This window comes from Camelus dromedarius, chromosome 7 (genome assembly GCF_036321535.1).
Source record: "Camelus dromedarius isolate mCamDro1 chromosome 7, mCamDro1.pat, whole genome shotgun sequence".
NCBI classification, from domain to species: Eukaryota; Metazoa; Chordata; class Mammalia; order Artiodactyla; family Camelidae; genus Camelus; species Camelus dromedarius.
Genome location: NC_087442.1, coordinates 29130319 through 29153476, shown reverse-complemented (window position 1 = coordinate 29153476; position 23158 = coordinate 29130319). Strand labels below are relative to the sequence as shown.

Below are 23158 nucleotides of genomic sequence, written 5' to 3'. Positions count from 1 at the left end.
ACAGTGACTTCATTTTCCAGGGCTCCATCATTTAACTAGGAATTTCTCTGTCTTCATAACTCCTCCAGTGCCTCGTGATGGTGTTTATCACCATCCGCCCTGTGTTCCGATTATCTATATACATGTCACGTTGCCCTGCCTGTCAGGAATGACCAGGGAAGCAGCCACATTCAAGTAGGGCATGGGGTCAAGAAGAGGAGAGGGAGGGCAGGATTTGCTCTGCGTGATGCAGCCACTGACAGCAGGAAGACAGGCAGGGGGATTTTGTAAGGACAGGAAGGATGGCAAAGGGCCGGGGTCAGGGTGGTGGGCAGGTCAGCCAGGGATGGCCCTGAGCCTACATCGTGCTGAAGAAGCAAAGGGTGAGAAGAGACAGCAGCTGGGCCTGGGTTCAGGGCAGCCATGAGGATGGTACTCAGAATTACTGATTGTGCAAAAAGGACTCATTGCCAAATGCTGCCTCTTAACAGGACACATTTATTTAATTCAATAAGCATTTAGTGAACACAAACATGTGTAAGACACTGTGCAGCTCCTTGGGGTTTTGGTGGTGGTGGTGGTGGTGAGGAAATAAAATAATTAGGATTCTATTCTTAGGAACTCATAATATAATGAAGAGAGGTATTTGCACTACTTCAAGGTAACTTCTCCATTTGCTGAGGCCCATGGTAGCCAGCAATAGAGTTTTGTGAAAACATTGCAAAGCTCAAGACAGTAGAGTGAGGTTATTTAGGGCTTGGACGAATCAGGGTTCAGATCCCAGCTTTGCCATGTATCAACTGTGTGACCTTGGGCAAGTTACTTCATCTCATTAAGCTTCAGTTTCCTCCTGTGCCAAATTGGAATTAAAAACAGTTCCTTCCTTATAGGGCTGTGGTGAGGATGGAATGAGATACTGCCTGGAAGTGCCTGGCATAATAAGTGCTCAATAAATGTTAACCATTCATTCACTTAACAAGTGCCTACTACGTGCGAGGCACAGTTTGGGGAGCTAGGGCTGTATCAGTGAACAAAACAAAGATCCTGCCCCTGGGCTGGATGCCATGTGATGCTGGAGAGAGAGATACCTCCAGACGTGAGGGGAGGTGAGGGGGTCGCACCAGCGGGACATGGTGACTAACTGGGTGATGGCTGAGAGGAGGAGAGGAGTCCAGAACGTTCCAGGCTTCTGGCAGGAGGGCCTGGGTTTACGTGGGTGATGTTCTCTAAGATGAGGTCAGGATGGAGATGCAGATTAGATCTTTTGCCCAGAGGTGGGAACCAAAGCCGTGGGTGTGTATGACCCGTAGAGGTGTGAAAAGTGCTCACCTGCCATCTCACAGGCAACTCTGAATTTTTACCTTTTAGTGTTTTGTTTGTAAGCCCTGCACACCAATAAACACCCTTCATGTCCACTGATATGCATTTATCAAAATATAAATACATTACCAGGCTGTTAGGATTCTTCATCCCCTTTTGGGCTGTAGGGCACGGGGGCCAGGCAGGGAGGTCAAGTCTCTCACTCCTGAACCGGGCTGCGGGCCTTTAACTGACAGGGAACTCGGTGGTCTTTCCCCAGCGGTTTGGAAGCCTAAGGAGGTCCACGCTGGTGGTCTAACTCAGCTGCGAAAAACGGTCATGGAGGTTTTTGTCCCCCAAAAGCAGCAAACGGAAGTGGACTCCATCTGAACAGAAGGTTGCTCAGTGAGGTGACCACAACATTGTCAAAACTCAGAGTGGGGCAGACAAAGCGGGAGCTGAACTCAGAAGTGGTTTCAGTAAAGGAGACAAAGACTCTGGTGATGAGATGCCTCAACAGCTCGGGGTTCAGTTCCAGAACTCTGGGGTACAACGTTAACCCAACACCCCACTCCCCACTGGCCGTCAAACAGGGCGTAATGAGGGCCCAAGAGAAGGAAGATGAGAGGGGTTTCTGAAGGCTGAGGGCCGCCAGGAGCAGTAACGGCCCCTTGGAGGGATCCGCGCACCAGGATGGGGAACTGAGGGGGGAGGATGAGGCTGTGTGGCGATGGACCACAAACTGGCCCTGCTTTGGGGTCTGGATCTCGTTAAATCTCATGACAGACTGCAGGGAGGAAGGGTAGTTTTGACACTTGCTGTCTTTTGAGTAGAATATAGAGCCATTTTATCAAAACCCTGAAGAGTGTTTCCAGAGTGCAGGAGCTACAGGAAACTCATTGGTATTGCTTCCTTTATGGACATTATAGTGAGGACTCAATATTATTGATAGCAATAGGGCCCTGCTGTCTTAGGAGCTTCCCATTAGCCTTTCCAAGACAGAAAACATCACCATTATTCTTAAAATAAAAAGAATCAAGACTATGCATGTATGTGTACTGTGTGTGCATGTGTGTGTGTTGTGGTGTATATATATATGTGTATATGTGTGTATGCATATATATGTGTTTATGTGTGTATGTGTAAAATGTTTGTGTTGTGTGTATATGTATATGTGTGTGTATGTGGAGATGTGTGTGTGTGTGTGCTCACATGCTCTTTTTGAAAAGGAGCCACTGAGTTTTGTGATCTAGCCCTTGTTTAGTTATGAATATTTGGGACATACTTTTAGTTCTTTTTTCTAAATAATATACCAACTTATTAATTCACGAGTCACTCAGTAGATGATCTGATAACCCTGCCAAGGCCACAACAAGAGCCCCTGGGGAAATAAAACCAGCTACACTTCGCTTAAGCCCAGAAGGGCCAGTTTTCACATTTTTGAAGCCAGATAGAGCATAGTTCATCCATCCTTTCTTTTCTTCCCGTCCCCCTCACCCCCCCTGCTTCTTTTACATCCTCTTTCTCTCCTTTTTGCTCATAACTGGGGCCAGTATTTATGAAACACGTACACAGGCTAGGCCCTGTGATGAACCTCTGTCGGCATTATCTCATTTAACTCTCATAAGTGCCTATAAAGTAGGTACTATTGTCATCACTGTTTTGGAAATGAGGAAATGGAAGGTCGGGGTGGTTAAGTGAATTGCCCAAGATCACACAGTGAGCAGGTGGCAGGGTCAGGATTTGGAGAAGGCCTGTCCAACTCCAGAGAGGGAGCTCTTGACCGCTGTCATCCTCAGCCTCGTGTCCCGCAGGCCCCAGAAAGCAGGCTCACGTGTAACAGTACATGATCATTGCTTTAGCATATTTCCTGTTCTTGCCTTCATTATTTTATCAAATGAAGAACTTGCAAAGATCCTGACATGCCACTCTTTTGGAGGGGAACTTTTCCTCCAGCACAAGATATGCCTTAGACAATTAAGACATCTAAAGTTGTGGGAGAAAGTGAACAGGGCTGGCTGACATGGTGTTTGTAGCTTACACTGCATTTTTCTTGTACTGATAATTCCTGTCACCTTTTTGAGGAGGGAGGCAGACTGATCACTTTGCAACACCAGGATGCGCATCTCTAAAGCGTGTGTGCTCTCAAGGTGGTTCTAATGTATGTCACTGATGTGACCACGACTGAAGACTCTGGGAAGAGCTGTCTCTAAGCAGAACTTTCTGGTTCGGGGAAGCTCATAGCATCAATTTGATCTCACCAAAATGAAGTGACATAGCTTGATCACTTGCCTAACTGCCCTCCAGACTTCTTTCCAAGATTCTCTAAGCCATTTCCAAAAACCAAATTGATCCTTATGGGTCAAATATTTGCATCATACAATATCTACAAAAGCCTGTGTGGCTAGCTCTGAAAATACTTCAAAAAAGAAAATTTTTAAATGTTTTTGAGTAATGGTCCTAATATTAGTCTCCCAACTTGATGTGTTAAAAGGATGAACACATATTTAGATGCTTCTGATTTAACATGTTTATTTAAAAGATTATTTATATTGTATTAGACTGTTTTCTCTTACTATGCTTTGATTTATTCAGTTTACTTAACAGAAGTGACAAGTTGGAAGCTTTTTCCCCTGACTTCCCTTTGCTTTAGGTTTGTGAAGTGTGCCCAGATGTGCGGCTGGCCTGGGTTCAGATCCCAGGCCCCAGACAGAGTGCCCCACCTTCTAGTATCCTCACACCACGCTGTCATCAGATCATCTACCTAGAGTCTATGTCTGTAAGACTTGGGCCATCTGTACCCAGGGGAAGGTGTGGGTTCCAGCTAGAACCCCACAGGTGTTGTCCTCGCCTGGACTCACACAAGAGCTCACGTATGTGTGGGGGAAAAGGATGAAGAATCAGAGTTTCTATATCCCGTAAGTTTGGGACCACATAACTCACCTTTGGTGGGGCAATGCTGAGGGAACTTTACAGAATCAAGCATCCCATCCCTGGAGCTATAAAATTAATAATGGAGTCAGGGTTCCCAGTGTGAAAACATTTCTGTCTCCACTGACATGCATCTTCCTGACAGCAGAGGAGGACAGAGGGCTTTTGCTAATAGTTCCCAGACCCACAAGTCTGGGACCTGAAGGAAGGGCGCTCTCTCTCCCTCCATGGATGGGCCTGTATCTTTGGAAATTCCTGCCACTCCCGGCTGACAGAGGCCCATATGTTGACCATTAGGGCATAAAGCAAGATTCACTTAAGCCCGTCATCCAATAGGCTGTTTCTCCTCTGGTTGACTTACACGTTGTCATTCACGATGCAGATTTATCGAGGGAAGAAAAGAATGTTAAAAAGCAAATGTTAGACCCCGCACATTCATCTACTTGGAAGGCTTCCCCTTCCTCACACTAAGGTTTGCAAAGCTAAAGTGAGGAAAGGCAATGTCTCTCCACTTATCTCAGAGGATTTTATTCCACATTTTCATAATAAGTAGGAAAGGTTTGACTGGCACAGGAAAGCATGTCCCATTAAAATAGCAAATCCTCTCCTGGAATTAAAGTTGTTGAGGTCCAGCTCTTCAAGGTTTTCCACATCTGGCACTAAGTAGCCTACCCCAGTTTATTTCCCACTGCCCTCTACCTGCACCCTCTGATCAGGCCATCTCCTCGCTGTCCCACCGAAGTGACTTTCTGATGTCACAGCCGTGTAGACTGTTTGCTCATAAGCGTTACTCTCATCTGCTGCACTGGACTTTCCTCTCAGTCCTTTAGATCGAATGTCTTCCCAACCTTCAAGACTCCAGCCTGCTTTGGCACCTTTCACAGAGTGCTCCCTGTCCACTCCTTGCTCATCTCAACCGCCTTCCTAAGTCCTGTAATGTTAGCGCGTCGGGCATTAGGGCTCATATACTCTTCTGAAATGTTTGATGATTTATCTTGCATCTTGCTCCCAAGGACAGAGTTAGGTCTTATATTTCTTCTACATACTGCATAGTGCTCAGGTGGGCAACATGTGTTTCCCGATTTATTAAATATTAAATTAAAAGCAGTATCTTAAAAATTAAGATTAGCCTTCCCTTGCCAAATAAGGGCACACTTCTCCAGGGAGGGGCCACCCAACCCCGCAGGCACTGTGGTGAGAAGAGACTAGCTAAAAGCCTGGTTTCTATTCAAATTATCTCACTTGACAAATAGAGAATATATACAAAAAATGTGGCACATTTTTGAATCATAGAAATTCAACTTAAGAAATTCAACAACTTGAAAGAGTTTGTGGCATCAAGTTCAGGTTCTGTTACTGCAAACTTAGAGTAAAATTAATGAACAAGTCATTCATTCATTCATATATTAAATCATAGGAACCTTAGGAATTTCTAGGTGAAACACATATCTTAAGAGACCAAGAGAATTTGTCCATAACCACCCAACTGGTGATCGGTAGAAGTAGTAATAGGTAGCAAGAGGTAGCACCAAAGTAATAGGTAGCAGAATGCAGGGCTCTTTGTGTGAAATTTGCATATTTTAAAAAGGGGATTTATCACAGCACAAAATAGGTTTCATGAGGAAAGCTTAAACATAAAGCAAATAGATTATTTTAAAGAACCTTAACATTCTTTTGTTTACTACATATTATTATGGTAATTAAAATGCATTTTTACTATTTTCAAAAAAATAAAGGATGTCTGGTAAATTCTTTGTTGTTAGTAGTTAAAATTATGTCAAAGACTTCAAAATAAGAAAAAAATTTTTTCTGAAATTTTCTTTCTTTTTGAAAGAAAAAAATTCTTTTAAAAAATTTTCATAAATTCAATCTGATTGCCATTGTCAATTAATTCAAATTAGGGTACTTTTTAGTGTATCTTAAAAATGTAGAAATTCTAACAATCTATATTCTGAAAAGCAATGTAGATTTACAGATCGTGCTTATAACATAAAATAGCATTGAATGTAAAAAGTATTTTGCTTATGTTAACAATGAAATCAGTTGACCTACCCAGTAATCCCACTGGTAACAGTAAATTTAAAAGGCCCCCAAAGAGTAAAAGAACTGAGTATTTGGTGGTGGCTAAAAGCAACAGATAGAGTCTGCTGGTACATTTATTTGAGACCTTTTTATCTCATCCAGGGAAATGGGCAGCCAGAAATATCTTAAGCTCTGTAAATGCCCCACTAATGCACTTGGATATAGGAAAAATCCATTTAACACTTAACTAAGCTTAAATGGGAATTTTCATAGGCGGTGTATTATAAGGTAATCAGTGATGAGTGAAGATGTGCTTAGTAGTTACCTGTCAAAAAAACCCCAAGTTATTTTTAAGCTATGACACTACACCAGCATGAGAACCCAGCTAATATGATGAGCATATTTTATGTCATTTATAACTTGCCAATCAATTCAGTCCAACATGTGTTTATATCCTAGGTCAGGGGCCCAGTGGTGAACTGACAGTTTAAGTTCCTGCCATCATGGAATCACAATCCAGTGGGACAGACAGGTAACAAAGATTTAAACAAATTAACCAGAACACGTGCTGTAAGTGAAAGAACAAGGCTCTCTGAGATAGTTCGTCGATACATTTTAAGAGGACCTGCTGGTGGGCCAGATATGGAAGTGAGACAGCAGTGTAACAAACAGCTTGTGGGCTTACGGCTTGACTGATGGAGTGGATGGCTGAGCCTTTTCTGAGAAGGGGAAGCCCAAGGAAAGCAGGTTTGGGGAAAAATCAAGGGACAAATCAAGAGTTCAGGCGATAAAAGTGTGAGCCATCTGAGTGGAGCTGTTCAGCAGGGAGTCGGATACAAGAGGAGGAGAGAGGACACAGATGAGATCTGACATCTTGTTTAACGCCATAGCAACGGAGGAGGCCACCCTGGAGAAAGCACAGAGGGACAAAAGAGGAGGGCTCGGGTCGGCCCTGAAGATCTTCAAACTTTATAAGTAGACGAGGAGACACTAGCAACTGAAATTGAGAAATACCAGCTAGCTATTGGGGCAGGAGGAAAATCAGGAGGATGTGGTGTTACAGAGGTCGAGGAAACAGTAGTTTAGGGAGGGACAGGCTAATTGCATTATATACCACTAAAAGTTTGGAATGACAGTCCACCAGAAAGTAATTAATTATACAACATAATCAATGATTATCTATAAAAATAGTGACTTAAAAGCCCACCAATACATTTTTCATATTATTCTCTCCTGTGCTGTCTTAGCACTTTTTAGATATCAGTTCATGAAATTTCTATAATAAATCTCAACACAGAAAGGGATGACTTATTCTTTCATTTCTAAAGTGGCAAATGGAAGGTAAAACCTTGTGATAGAGCAGTGGAGTGAGGACTGAAACTTACGAACACCGCATTCCTGCCCAGGCTGGGGAGCACCCAACCTGTGTCCCACTGCCCGTCACCCACCTGGCTTGTCTGCAAGGACCAGGAGGCCTGTGAAGCCACAAGTGCAAGGACCAAGTCTGTCCACCTCATTTCTGCATTCCTGGGGCTTATTGTACCTTCTGGCATATAGAAGGGACTTAATAAATATTTGTTCCATGAAGACACGAGGGACCTAAGATATCCTGGTGGGAACTGTACGTTTAGTATGAAAATAAGGCCGACCTGCTGCTATTGGCTGACACGTTCCCTTGTTTTTAGTCAAGTCACAGTCACAATGTTCAGAGGTTCTGCAGACCAGACCACACCTCAGGGCAGGTCTGGGACACCAACCTCTGTAAACCATGGTTGGAGGTGTGTTCCCATGGCTACCGAGCTGTTTTCTAAACGTGATTGACGTGGGAAAAAACCTGTGACACCTGAGTGCTTAACATCATTCACAGTCTGCAGCTGTCAGCCAAGCACGGTATCCCCTAATTTTTGAGAAAGTTCACTTTACACAATTTCACTCTTACAAAAGATCTACGTTAGTTCCTGCTTTTGCTAACTGGAAGAAATCCAAAGAGAATTTTTGCTTTTATACAAAAAGGTGAAAAGTGAAAATAGCGTTTAGTGTTTGTTCTTGCAATGAGCTACTTACTGTAGGGGAAGCTCACCCCCTGAGCTGCAAGAGTGGCCCCTTCCCCAGGAACTGCACTCACCATCACAACATCAGGCACTATAGCTTTGAACTGGGTCTGTGAGCATCTGTGCTTTATCTTGATTTATTTTGTGCATCTGTTGCAAGATGTGTCCTATGGTAATCACTTCGCTTTATGCCATTTCGGCTTACAGAAGGTTCATAGGAACGCCCTGCTTCCAGACAGTGAGGGAAACCTGCATCGGGCTTTCAGCAACAAGTTAAACAATAGTTGAACTCCATTTGCTTTTTGAACTTGACTGGAGAAGAGGTGAGGATTGCTTGCTTTCTACAGTCGGAGAGGAGACCTCAGGGTGACCTCTGGCCCAGGTCAGGGTTTTTACAAAATAACTAGTGAAAGTGGCCTGTGATTAGGTGCAGACACTTCTCTGGAGAGGACAGCAGCATTCCTGAGTTAGAGATGAACCTATCTCTACCTTAAGGGCTTCTTTGATTTACAGATGCCTGGGGCAATAACCACGGTAGATAACCACAGAACCACCCACCCTAGAAAGCCCAGTTCCTCGACCTGGCCTCCAGTTTGGCCTGCAAAATGTCACATGCACGGCATCACTCGGCTGTACCTACTCCGGGGAGTATTTATAGTTGAACATCAGAGCACTCACCTTCATCAATGGAAGATGAGGGGAAAATGTCTTCTGTGGTGGTTTTTACCATAAGAAAATCTTTCTTAATCAGTTTTTGAGCTTACCATTTCTTAGGAACAATTGAAGACATTAACACCCTTGAAAACTTAAAGGGCTTGTAATTGAAAGGGGCTTCCAGGCAACCTGAGCTCAGTGTGAGTGAAGTCTCTCCGCCTTCCACCTCCTTGCATTGTGGACACCTCATCCCATTACGTTCCATGTCCTCCGGCTGCCTCTTTATTACACAGCCCTGCCAGTCACCACCCTTCCTCCTTACATTTCAGGAATTGAGAAAAGTATAGATTTTTGTTTTGATTTTTTATTTATTTTGTTTTGTTTACCACTCACAGGCCACGGAATCTTGGGCAAGTTAACTTTTCAGAGCCTCAGTTTCCTTCTCTATAAATGTGGGTGATTGCTATGCGGATTCAGAGAAAATGCACAAAAGACTTGTAGCCCAGGGTCTGATTCTCAGGAGGAATTCACCCAGGGTTCCCATCACCTTTCCTCGCTTGGGGTCTGGCTCTGTCCTCGCCCAGGAATACCCTGGGGTCTTGAATCACCCTTCTGCAATTCTTCTCACCCAAATTCACTAGTCTTGGTATCATTATTTCAGGACTTCACTAACGGCCTGACTTGATGATTTCCGTCAAGCTAAATCCAGTGGGAGCTTTGATGGTAGAAATCATTTCAGTGTGCTACTCACTGAAAGAGGGTTCCAGAAAATACAGGGCTTTAATGTGAAAGAACACCCTCTTACAATGGGTAAGTAAGGGCAGGGTTATGTTTGAGTGACATTTATTTAGAGCTCCTCAAATTTAAAAAAATACTTATTTTCCTTTGTAAGAGATCAAGTATTAAAAAAAAAAAAAAGTCTCCCTGGAATTCTTCTTACCTAATACTTACAGAAAAATCAGGAACCTTGGACTACCTAAATCATGGATTTTTCAAATTTTGATGTCTTGCGTTTGAAAAGTATACAGGATGTTGGGAAAAATCCCTGAGATTCTGATTCAATAGGTCTCTGAAGAGGCCCTCACTTTGGAAAATAGTGGACTAGACCTGCAGACTTTACCCACTCCACAAACCAAAATGACAAAACAAGCCAGCTCACTTCAGTCAAATTATGAGCAGATCTAAACAGGAAGCAGGTGCTGACCAGCAAGAGTAAAATCTGCTAATTCCAAATATCTGTTACTTGACAATATTCAACCTGCTCACCACCACTGCTTTTCCAAGTGCTGGCAAGGAGAAGGCGCCCAGTTGAACATTAAATATACACGATACTTTTTAAAAAAGAAAAAAACCCCACAATACAGCAGAGTGAGTGATTTGAGATGTAATCTAAGGAAAAGTTAACATCAATTCTAATGGAGAATGTGAATATATATATATATGTCATTTGATTTAAATTTTATTGCAACCTTCAGACTTATTTTAGAGCCCAGATACCTCTGATGGTAACCTATTTCTAACATGTTCCATTTACCAGAAAACAGGCCCTTCCTGATATAGTGAGATCCTAGTGAAGGGGGAGTCCCCACGGTGATGTCCTCACTCGAGGTACGCATGCTGTGTGCCTCTCTAGCGTAGACCAGAGGATGCTAGAGCTCAGAGGAGGAATGCCACCGAGTTAGATGCAGGAATAGCCCCTTCTCCCAGGTCCCGGACTCTCACATCTCCCTGTCTCCACAATTAGAAGTTACGAGCTACTCCAGGAAGATTCTGAACTGCACAGTTTGACTGACTTGCTAGAGTGCATACTACAGAAGTTTCCAGTAGAAAGTGGCCAGGAGGAAGCCTTGTCTTTACACAGACAAAAGCCCTCAGCAACTACACGGGTTGAAGGAGGCTGTCTCGAGGCAAATCTGCATCTCATATGCGTGCTGGTTGTACATGCTATTTGTCCAAATATGAACAGTGAAAAAACACTGTCACCATTCCAAACTTTTTTCTACATCTCAAACATCCTGAATCATATTTTCACTAAAACAACCACCTGATAGTCAACAGAATTAAAAAGAAATACTGCAGATTTTCATGGATGACTTTGGCATTTTCCCAGGCTTAGCTAAAAAGGGCATTAAATATAGTTCGCACAATTTATGAATGATCTAGGAACCTTAGCGAAAATCTGATCTGAAACAATGGAACTGGCTACTTAAAAAAAATAAGATAACAAGATGGCTCCTGGTTAGTCAATACCAAGCCAGAACCAAATTTATATCTTTTTCAGTCAGATAAATAAGCTAAAATGAGCCTAAAGTAGAACAGAAATAAAATAAGAGAGTGAATAAAGGATATAGCCCCCCTCAGAAAGTCCCCACCTGCAGCGGGGTGCCTCGTGGCTGGTGCATTTGGAAGTGGAGTAAAATGGTTACACGGGTGGAGAGACTCAGGTTCAAGTCCCTGCTCTACCTCTTACCAATCAAGAGTCCTTGGGCGAAATCCATAACCTGTCTGTCAGAGCCTCAGTCTCCTCTCCCACTGGGTGAGATAATAACATACCCACACTATTCACTGAGAGAATGTAGCTCAAGCCCTAACATGTGGCAGGTCCTGCAGCTATGTCTGCTATTTTAGGATCAAGAAACAGAACTGTGCTCTAATACAGGAAGTAGGGAGAGCAAAGTGTGCAAAACTAACTTAGTATCCCGAAGAGACAGCAAGGATCAGAGCCAGCACCTCCTCTGTGGGGAAGGGAAAGTGAGGTCTTTATTTCAGTGACTACCTAGGAGGTAGTTCAATGTCATAAGCGTAACTGTTTGCTACACTGTGCAAAGTGCTTCAGTTCAAACAACCAGAGAAGACATCCTAGGTCAGCAGGTCCTCTTACATTTGAAATGAGGTTTCTGCTTCCCTGGGCCTTCCACAGACACGCCCTGGGAGAAAGGTAGGGCTGAGCTAAAGTGTCTGGGTCAGGAGCACAGGCCGTAGGGTCAGACAGCTGGATGCCGGTCCCCTCCAAGAACAACGAGATCTGAAGCTGGTGATTCACTTTTCTCATCAACGAGATCTGAAGCTGGTGATTCACTTTTCTCATCCATACAATTGGGATGATGATACCTAGGGCTGCTTATCTGCTCTCAAAAAATCAGATGCGAATTTGGTTCTTGGTGGGTGTTGATCAACCAGGAACCACCCTCTTCTTAATCATTTTTTTCCTTTCTTTTCTTTTCTTTCTTTCTTTCCTTTTTTTTTTTTTTTTTTTTTTCAGTAATCAGTTCCAGTGGACTGATGTCATAGGGCGGCTCTAAGGATTAAATAAGACCATGTGTGCAATGATCTTAGCCCAGTACCTGGCACACAGGAGGCGATACGTAGTTCCTAAAATGACCCTGATGTTGTCGCCCCAATGTCTGTCTGAGGAGCCTGATGTTAAGCAACTAGTTGATGGCAGTGAGGGACCCAGGCCTCTGGGACAGTCCTGTATCGACACCCAGGTTTCTTGGGGATTCTGCTGAAACTCTGGCTTGACAGGTAGGATGACTTGTTAGAGGTCCCCAAGCATGTGAGGAATGCAGCAGGGCACAGCATCTGGCCCTTTCGCTCAGCAGTTATTAATCCAGAGGCTGCATGTACAGACTCGCTCCAGTGCTGCAAAGAACTAGCTCATCAAACCGGGAAGGGAATTCAACCACTCGGGGACAAAGAAGAGGCTCTGGACATCTTGCGACAGTCCCTGGTAATCCTGCCTCTTAGTCAACCCTATGTTAGGAGCTGCTGATCTCTGCACTGTTTTACTGGTTCCTTTGCAATTACTTTGGAATGAAAAACAAACTCAGAATTTGAATTCGAGGATGTTTTTCCTGGTAATGAATTCCCTTGCCTTCTGCTAAGTCTGAGAAGTTGGCTTGAGCCAAGTTGGCTGTGGGCTCTCCATCACCTCCTATCCACTGAGACTTGTACTCATTCTGATTTTGTACCGGAGTCTTTGCACAGACTGTGCTAAGCCTGGAGTTCAGTGCTAACCAGGAGGGGTGAGAGGCGGAGAAAAGCACAGGGATAAAGCCCTCAGGTGGCAACAGCTGTGCTGAGGCTGACGGAGCTGCTCTCTGAGTGAGTTCAGGACAGAGAAGGTACCGTAGGCAAGGGAAGGGTGTGGCTTTAATAAACGAAGTGCCTCTTACGCAGCCCTCATCCACTGCTCACTGACAGCTGAGCCAGTGGGGATGAATTCTTGCTTTCAAGTATTTGGCAACTTCTGAGCACACTGGAAAGAGCAAGGGAGTGTGAAGTATGGCGGATTTCAGAACAGGGCTAACTGAAAGCCCTGGGACCCCCTTCCTCAGCCACAGAGGTGGGATTTAAAGGGGAAGATACATTGCAAAGCTGTCCTCTCAGCGACAGGATCACAGGGAAGGTGCTGGTTGTGTACCTCAGTCCACTAATTAGAATTCTGTCCAGGCTAAAGAATTTTGCTAATCTGCACATTTTAACTTTTTGCCATGTACATTCTTGTTGGGCTCCCATTTCTCCAGAATCTGTACGTTATCAACTGGTTCCTCCAGTTGCTTAGAAGAACTCTCTGTGCACTTTGAATATGAATTATAAAGAACTTGAGCTTTGAACCTGAAGGCAGTAGGCTGCACTTATAAGATTGGCAGGCAAAAAATACCAAACTGCATGTAAATTGTGGCGTGCTGATTGTTAGAAGAATTAGGGGCTGTGAATAAAGTATTTTGAACTTACCTGCATCTCGGTCCTTGATACAGTAGTCTGGAGAATTCTCAAAATACACGAGGTCATTTTTCGTCGGCTTTTTAAACCTCTTGTTAGCCACAGTGAAACCAGTGCCATCCTGGTTCATGACGACCTGGATGGCCCCGTTGTACTTCCTCCAGAGATAATCGCCCGTTTTCCTGAAGTCGGCCATGGCCAGCCAGCAGGTCCTCAGAGTACATGAGCCGCTCACGCCGTGACACTTGCACTCCTGCTTCAAGAATCGCTTTACAGCCTGTGGGAGAAGATGGGCAAGTTCAGTGGAGGTGGATTCCAGGGCGTGACACGTTGCCACTACTTTCCTTACCTCTGAGCAATCAAGAAGTGACTGAAGACCCAGGATCCTGGGACTCAGGACTGGGAGATGTGGGGGGATACTTGCAGGTCCCTTCAGCCACACCACACTGACTGCAGCAGGTGGGGCAGCAAGCGGAGAGTGGAGGGGTGAACCCTGCCTCCCTATGAATGTAACAAAAGCCTCACTAATTTGAATTTACTGGGGTGCAGGGCCAGTTTGAAGAGTGAGGGAGTGAATTAGATTATTTTCTAAATAAATATAACTGTACTATATTGAAAATGTATACTATTAGTCAAATTAACAAAGTAATTGCTAAGCCCGTTTTCTTTCCATACACCATTAGTAGTGGTCATTCCTATGTTTGAGGTGCTTTCCCTGTTCCAGGCATTGTGCTAATGCTTTCTACACTCTCTCTTGATTTATTTGTTTTGCAGATGATTGAGGATCAAGAATTGCAGAGGTTAAAGCACTTGTCCAAGGTTACCTAGCTGGTATAGGACAGTCAGGGTACACTGGAAAGTCAGTTGGTGACCCCAAGAGTGACATTAAATTTGGGAGATTATCACTCAACTCTGGCCAAGTTATTCAGCTTAGATGACGGGGCTGAGCTTGCATTATTCTTTCGTAGAAAGCAAGCAAAGGCAAGTGGGACAACCCCCTCTTGGCTAACTCCTAGCACAGGGACACCTTTTGCTTGGGCTGTGAGCATTGGACAGGGAACGGCTCCCATGGACCCTGGAGCTGTCCAGAGAAACTCCTGCTTTTTGGTTGTGGGACTAGCCAGCAGACCTGTGCCATCCTCAAAGCGATTTTGTGAGTTATCTCACGCAGGGCCAATTCTCCTTGGCTCCCCTAAGTGAAGAGAGTTCTTGGCACTCATGGTCCTCACCAGCAAACTGAGCTGCTGTTCCTCCCATTTCACGAATGAGGAAACAAAGGATCAAGGAAGTAAGATGATCAAGATCCTGGGCTAGGGTGTGGAATGGCCAGATGCAAACCCAGACTCTGACGTCTTTCCAACTCACAGGATGTGCAAATAAATGGACTTCTCTAAAGTATTTTCTAGAGCATATAGTCTAACTAAAAACCTCCCCATGTTCCCTTTTTCTTATGATTCACTACTTTCACAAGGGTCATTTTTCCTAGCCAACAGTTAAAATTACTCTCTTGTTCAGACAATCAGTTTTCCAAATTATTAAAATTTTAAAAAAGGTTTTTGTTGCTCATAGATCACAACCGACAATTAGGGGATCCCCACTGTGACACTCAGGAAGGCTATGGGGGAGACCAGCCTTGAAGGTCTCACCAAGTCTGCACCTTTGGTCCTTGGCTTGGTCTCGGAGCAGTGGAGGAGAAACCTGCCTTCTGAGGACCCCCATCCTCTCCATCAGCATGTCCAAGACAGAGGGTATCTGGGGTGGGGGATGTAGGCAGAGGGAGCAGTGACCCCTCTCGACGACATTACCCAAGGTGGTACCAGGAACAAAATTCTTAGGTAACACACTGAGAGAAATATTTCTAAGAACATGGAGGTGGTATTTTGAATCCTTCTCTGCCCACTCCCTGAGATTCCGGTATAGCTGGTCTGGGTGTGGGATACAGGTGGATGGCTCCAGCCCGTAGCCCAGGTGGGGCTCCCTGCAGCACCAGCACCCTCCCCACTAGAAATCAATATTCCAGGCTGCCTCTCCCTCCCCAGGGCCTCACTTGGGATAACTTTGTCCTGGTTTTGCCTCTTCCACAGACTCAGTTTCCAACCAACGCTAGAGGAGAACCAAGTGTATGGAAATGTTCATCGTTCCAGAAAGTCGGTCCCACAAGTAAGTCACTCTAGAGCTGAAAGGAGCCAAGACAGCATGGTGGCTCCATGGCTGTGAATTCACTCATCTCCTTCCGGGATTGGGTCTTGGTACCACACGTCTCCTGCTCTGCCCGCCATGGAGGACTGTGCTCTGTTACATTTAAAATCTGTCCTCTTAGCATGAACCAGCTTTGCGAGGAGAAGGACAGAGAAGGAAGCAGAAGGAATGTCATTTGTTTGGTTCTCCAGGTCACAGGGATCTGAGCATCTTTAGAATGAATTGCTTTTCTAGAATGACACTCCTCCATGTGCCGCACCCTGCCCCTGTATCTACATCCCAGGTGTTTGGTATGAGGCTCACCGGGCAACCTGGACAGCAGGCCTCTGCCACAGCCACACCCCTAGGAGGGCCCTCTTAACCCCTCACTCCACCCCATTTGGGTCACCCATCCAGGAGCTTTCCATCCTAAGATCTCAGCGGAGCCACACAGAAATCACTCCATGCCAAGTGCTTGGGAACGGACTATGAATGCTCATTCCTCAAAGCTTTTTCCTTTAAAGGCTGGGTTATTTACATAAGTAACTTTTCTAGCTTTAGAAATAACAGGAACTATTACTTCCGTCTCTTTGTAATACTAAATTTCCAGGTTGCAAAGTTCAAAGTTGGTATTTTTATATGGTTAACTGAAGGGTTTGCACATTAACTTAAAATTGGATCTTAAAAATACGCCTTATGAATCCTTATAAACACATGTGGCAGTGGTACACCCTGTGGATCATCATTGTGGCTCACTGTTGAATGGCGGCGGCCATGCCCCTCTTCCTCCCTACATTTTGTTCATACTTTGGGCAGCCACATTCTTCAAAAGTGGCCTGCCTCTCTCTGACCCCAAGCAGCCCTAATCAATAGTGCTCATTTCCTTGTCTGGCCACTGATTTTTTTCAGCAGAGGGCACATGGTGAGTCAATTTGGGGCCAATACGATGTTAGGAGTAATATGTCGAGGGACCTGTAAGAAGGTTTCTTGTATGTATAACTGAATCACTTTGCTGTGCACCTGAAACCAGCAAGACATTGTAAATCAACTATAAGTCAAATAAACTAAAGAAAAAGAAATATAGTAAAAAAGAACATGAAAAAAATTTTTTTAAAGAGGCGATGCTCCCTTTCTGTCTCTGGATACAGGTTTCTGCAGCAGTGCCCTTGGGACGTGAGGCAGCCAATGCAGGACAAGCAACACGCTGCAGACCGCAGTCTTGGAAGAGAAGAACCGGGTTCTGGAGGGTGTTGCCGCACTGCTTGAATGGACCCATCTTGGCCCTGCCCTGCCTCCAGACTTCTTGTGATCCAAGACGTTAAGTTTTCCATGTTATTTAGTGTTCCCAGGGTCTGTTACTTATAACAAAGTCTTTCCACTGGAACTATGGTCAGTTCTTGATTGTGGGTTAATCACAGAGTAAGAAATGGGATGGAGAAACTCACAATGAGGATTCCTGGTCTAGAAAAATACCAACATTCAAATGTTATAAAGCATTATAATAATAACCCCCACATATTGAGTACTGTACTATGTGCCAGGATCTGCACATTATCTTATCTAACTGCCACAATTAGATAAAGCGGTTTCTTATTCCCATTCTGCAGGGCTCAGTGAGGAAAGTAAAATCCCCAGAGTCCCCCAGCTAGACAGAGGCAGACTCAGATGTGAATCAGATTTGTCTCATTCCCAGATCTGTGCTCTTCCTAAAAACCCATTTAAAATCTTCACTCGATCTCATTATGCTTTTCTCAAATTTTGATTTGTGCATACTTTACTTCTCTCCATTCTTTTGAGTAAATCAAGAATTAAATGTAAAAAAAAAAGACAAACAAATTTAAAAAGAGTTAAATGGATAATATTCTAAATCTATTATAATGAGGGGGAAAAGGTAGAGAGAGAAATAGGGAGGATTTCCATTGCATCTTCTAAACTGTCCTCAAAATTTATTCAACAGGCCATTCACAGAAGAAATACGAAGTCCTAACAAAGAGACAGAAAGATGTTCAACCTCACAGTAATCAGAGAAATGAAAACTGAAACAAGGCAACACCATTTTTTATTTTGCCTAGCAGATTAGCAAATGGTAAAAAGATTAATAACGTGATGATATTTGGTGTTGGTAAGAGTATGGGAAGGGGATGCTTTAACAAACTTGGTGCAAGAATAAATTGATAACACCATTTAATTGGAGAGCATTTTTGCAATACCTGTCAGAATTTTAAATGTACGTATCCTTTGACCTTGGTGATTCCACTCTGAAAATATTTGCACAAGTTTTGAAGGATGCATATCCACATGGATGTTCACTGCAGCATAATTAGCTATAGTGAAGTATTAGGAAAAAACCCAAATGACATTAACAGGACAATATTAAGCAAATTACGGTGTGGGCTTAATAAAGGAATATGATGTGGTCTATGAATATGAGGTAGATCATATTCTTAGATCATATCTTACAGGCATAAAAAAAATCAAATGAAAAGCAAAATGCAGAATGTGCGTGGCATGAGCCACTTTTTAAAGGCCTGCGTTTGTGGGCACACACGGAGAAGTAAGGGAAAGAATGTTCCTTCGTAATCTGGTTGAAGTCTGAGGGGCTGCACGATCTGGAAGGAGGGAGAAAGTCACACAACTCCGCGGAGTAAAAAGACCAGGAATTTGGGGGTTGTTCCCCGGCACCTAGGGAGAGCAGAGCAGTGGTTCTCCGGGCTGCACATTAAAATCACCTGGAGAGCGTTTCTACCACAGAGACGCTGGACTCTCCCGTGGCTGCACATACCAAACCCGCGCTGGGGGTGGGGCCCAGCCCTCACGGCACTTCCGGTCTTAGCGCTTCTAGTACGCCGCCAGCATGAGAATCGCGTCCAAACCCGGGAAAGCAGGGGAGGAAAGAAGCCTGGGCACCACTGCCAGAATTCGGGGTCCACAGAGGCCCGGAGCAGGTGAGAGATTCCCGTGGAGGGGCGGTCGTACACCGCTAGGAACAGGGATATCTGTTCACTGAATTAGCAGTTGTGTCTCCAGAACGTTCTAACATCCAGGGAAAATTTGCCAAAGCAGCCATAGTGCTGCTCTGAGGGGCATGAAAGATGGGGGCGACCAGCGGAGTAAAAGCCAAGCGCTTTCAGAGGGTCAGGTTGCGGTGGAGGGTCCTCGCCGGAGGGACGCCCCGCGGGGGCTCGGGAGGCGCGGGGTGAGGGGCTGGTGGACTTCCCACGGAAGCCGCTGGTGGAGCTGCTGCAGACCTTTTTATTTGCACCGTGAAAGGAGTAAGCGAAACAGGCTGCTAGACAGTCTGGGGCTTTCTGTGTGAGTTTTTTTTTAATTATTGCTTTCAATTTTTAAAATTAAATATGTGCACATGATTTTTAGAAGTCAAATAGTCCAGAGAAGAGACTGAAAAGCGGTAGCCCTCTGCTGGACCCTCTTCTCTGCTCTCCCTCCCAGGCTGCACAGCACAACCCCAGAGTGGTCTCTTCTAACGCATTCCGTTCTTCTGGTGGTGCCCTACATGCCTATACAACCAGTTCTGTCCTGGCCGACTGCCAACTTCGTGCGAAATGGAGAAAGGCATCCCATCCTCAAGACAGTTTATGGACATTCCCTTAATAATTAAACAGATCTCCAGTGACATGCCCAGAATGGAGCCCCCTGGAGGGGTGCAATGAAAAGTCTGCACAACTGAGTGTGGCAGCTTAGTATGTCACCCTTTATTGACCTACCAACCAACATTAGATAGTTCCTCATAGGTTTCTTATTATGGAGGATGAGAACCTCACTACCCTCAGCCCAGCTCCCAACATGGTTCTACATGGTTCTGGTGAATCTGTGCAACTTCAAGGAGCAACCTGCCACTTCTTGTGCCCAAGGTCACTGGTGTTCCCTCTTATGAGATATTTGCAGCCCTGCCCATTTCCTCCCCTCCTACTTCTCAGTCTCTGTCCACAGCACCTGTCCTTTTATAGAGACAAAGATGAGAACATTAAAGTTCTGTTTTGTAACTATAGTTATGTCTCGTATAGTATAGCTAGACACTGATTCTTAAAAACTGGGAACAGTAAACATCAATGTTATCCAGTTAACCGCACATCTAAAGACTGGGCCAGGTCTGCATTTTATAATCTCTGATCCAACAGCACAACTGCTGTGCCAATGAAGGATGTGGCTGGAGCAAAGTCTGGCGTTTTCTCATTTTACTTGCTTCCAGGTGCATTTACTGTAACTGAATGTCTTCCACTCTCAGACTCGCTCCACCTGTTCCTTCACTTGTCCACCTTCCTGGTGGGGGGGGGATACATTCCATGGCCCTCCATCCTCTTAGTGCAACAGGAAACAGCTGGATTGTGCCCTCCTAGCCTGGACACGCTGCTCTGCTAGATGCCGTGCTTTCTCTTTTTTGGGTCCATCCCTTCTCATTGCTGCAGTCCCTTCTTGAGTAGCTCCTTCAGGGTCCACGGGAGATACGTTTTTGAATCTTGTGTATTAAGATGTCTTTATTCAGTCTTCACACTTGGCTAACTAGTTTGGCTGATTATAGAATTCTGGGTTGGAAATGATTTTCCCTCAAAACTGAAGGTCATGCTCCACAGTCTTTGGCTTCTAGTGTTATAGGCAGAAAGTCTGATGTCTGGCTGATTCCCTGACAACTGATTTTTGTGTTCATTTCACATTTTTTCCCTCTACATGAGAGGCTCTAGAAACTTTCCCTTATCCTCGATGTTCTGAAATATCACAATGATGGATTTAGGATTTTTTGAAAAGTTAGTCCTGCTCAGCCCTCAGTGGGCCTTTTCAACCTGGAAACTCCTGTCATTCAGCACTGAGATGTTCTCTTCATATGTTCCTCTCTCCACACTTTTTTTTGTTGTTGTTGTTCTTTATGGAGTTCTGTTTAGTCAGATGTGGGACCTTCTGAATCAATCCTCCATGTCTCTTACATTTTCTCTTTTATAGTTTTAATACTTTCTTCCTTGAAGAAGAAATTCCATGAGAGTAACACTCCTGGCTCTCTCTGTCTCCTTACTCATTTCTCCCCGGGGGGAGGACAAAGTGACTTGTCCAGCTGGTGAGTTTAGAGGAAGGAGCAGGGCTTGTGTGCCTGGGCGCCTTCTCTTTGGGCATCTGCCAGCCTGTGGAGAAGATGAGTTACAATCAGTTCCCACCCTCCAGCATGGGGCTTCCTGCAGGGCCCCGGTGTGCAGCCGGGGACAGGGTGAGTAAGTCTGCCCAGCTCAGGGTGGAGGGCCAGGAAGCACTTCAGAGCTTCCAAGCTGCATTGTCCAGTGCAGCCTTTTTTTCAGTAGCATCACAGATGTTGTTACTCCTTCTGTCCACTTCCCTGGTCCATTATTTCAGTTGGTTTCAAACTCGTGTGGGAAAGAGGGGTGATGTTGATGGTTCTCCTTAAACTCCATTTGTCTTTTAGGCTTTTGGTTGTACTTTCTGGGCGATTTCTTTGACTTTCTCTTCCAAGTTCTTTCTTGTTCTCTAATGGTCACTTTTTCAATTAAATTGAAATTAACTTAAAGCATCAATTCTTGTTGTTTATGGGTATTAATATCTTCTTGGATCTCTGCAAGGAGACTAATTAGGCTTTTAAAAAATTCTCTTCTCATTCCTGACTTTTTCCTTTTTTGCTAATTAAATTAATCAAATATATGATAATCCTTGGACAGTCTCTTGATATTTAAGAATGAAGTTATAAAAAGGTATTTAGGAACTCTGGGCTTGTGGACCAGGGGTTTGCTTTCTGGTGAGTAGGTAGGACACTGGCTATTCTGGAGATTCTGACTCCAGAAAGCCTGGAAGTTTACACGCTAGTCTTCCTGGAGTTCTGCTTAGGGATGGAGGGGAGGGGTTGGGGTTCTTTATGCCCCCAGTGGGTTTTTCAATTAATCCCAACTTTCAGGCCTATGCTTCTCTCCAGTGCTCAATTGTATCTGAAATTTCCTCAGAGCATCTGGGTTTCCACATTGGCTGTTGCCTCATCTACTCTGTCTTTCCCACCATCGGCTTTTATTCGTCTAGACTGAGGCTTCTCCATCCTGCTTTATCAGTTACAGTTTCTTCATTTGCTTTCCACTTTCCAAAAATGTGTTGAGCTCTCTCATGTCTTTGACCATTCTCTTTATTATTGATTTAAACCACCTTTATTCCATGACTATAACTTTAATGAGGTTTGAGGGAGGAAGAGGTGTAATAGTATATGTTCTGTTCACAACCCTGAGTCAGTCTGTGCTTTGAAATGTTCTAGAAGGAGACAAGGATTGTGAGGGGAGGAAATGTTCTCATTTTATGATACACACGTCTACACTCAATTTGTTACTTTTGCTTGTGTGAGTGTTATTTTTACAACAGAAAGAACATGAGAAAGAATTAGTGACTTGCTGTCTCTCCCCAGTGTGTGATGTTGAGAGCTTCTTACAAAAACTTAGGCCACAGCCTATGACACACTTAAGTCCTATTTTCTGTTTTGTCTCTTAAATCTTTTCTTAAGGGTACTCATTCTACTTCCTTCTTTGATTCTTGATGCAGGCCGCTGTCCAGGTTCCATTTTCAGCCTTCTTAAGCTCCTCTTTGCACAGTCTCACAGCCCTCAAGGCTTTTTTTTCTTTAATTGAAGTATAGTTGATTTATAATGTTAGTTTCTGGTGTACAGCATAGTGGTTCAGATATATGTATATTTCCTTTTCCTAGTTTCTTCATTATAGGCTATTAAAAGATATTGAATATTGTTCCCTGTGCTTTTTATATCACCAAGGTGGCCAGCACAGTTCTTCAACTTCCATTTCTCACCATTTGCTTAATTCCGTCACTAATTACTCTGTGGCATCTCGTCACTAAATCCTTGCTCATTTGACATGACTACTTTAAAAAAAAGGCAAATAAATTTGACTGCTAAGGACAGCAGTACTCTTTTGGCATTTAGTCTCACAGATACCATTCTTAGCTTAGTATGTAACTTTTTCAGTAAAAAAAATCTTCAGTAAGCTCATTGCTTCACTGCTAAAATCTTAGATTTTTGATGGCCATTAAATCTTTGATTTTGAGTATTTAAGCCTTCAGGTACACAGAGGCTATTTTCCATCCTTAGAATGTAAGAAACATAAATATTCTATATCACAGAGTCAGAGTCTGTTTAAAAAAAAGTTATGGAAGAAGGAAATACATGCATTGTACAGGGTAGAACAATCTATTTTATATTTATCTATCCCAACATATGGTCAGAGCATAATAACAAGATAAAACATTCATTAGGATCTTACCATATGTTAAGCCATGCTAAACACTTTATTGTCACTATTTTATTCAATCCC

General features: G+C 44.0%; 1 protein-coding gene and 1 long non-coding RNA gene across 2 annotated transcripts in view; one reads left to right on the top strand and one right to left on the bottom strand.

The window, feature by feature from the left end:
• LOC135321670 (uncharacterized) overlaps window positions 1-6741 on the top strand; it is a 41789-nt gene extending 35048 nt beyond the window's left edge. Inside the window, exon 3 of the long non-coding RNA XR_010381606.1 lies at window positions 6691-6741. This is a non-coding gene — a long non-coding RNA (uncharacterized LOC135321670). The remainder of the gene's footprint in view (window positions 1-6690) is intronic.
• Window positions 1-23158, bottom strand: part of WNT2 (Wnt family member 2) — a 42121-nt gene that overhangs the window by 2647 nt on the left and 16316 nt on the right. The window contains exon 4 of the mRNA XM_010975579.3: window positions 13674-13938. Coding sequence (XP_010973881.1) covers window positions 13674-13938 — 265 coding nt within the window. The remainder of the gene's footprint in view (window positions 1-13673; window positions 13939-23158) is intronic.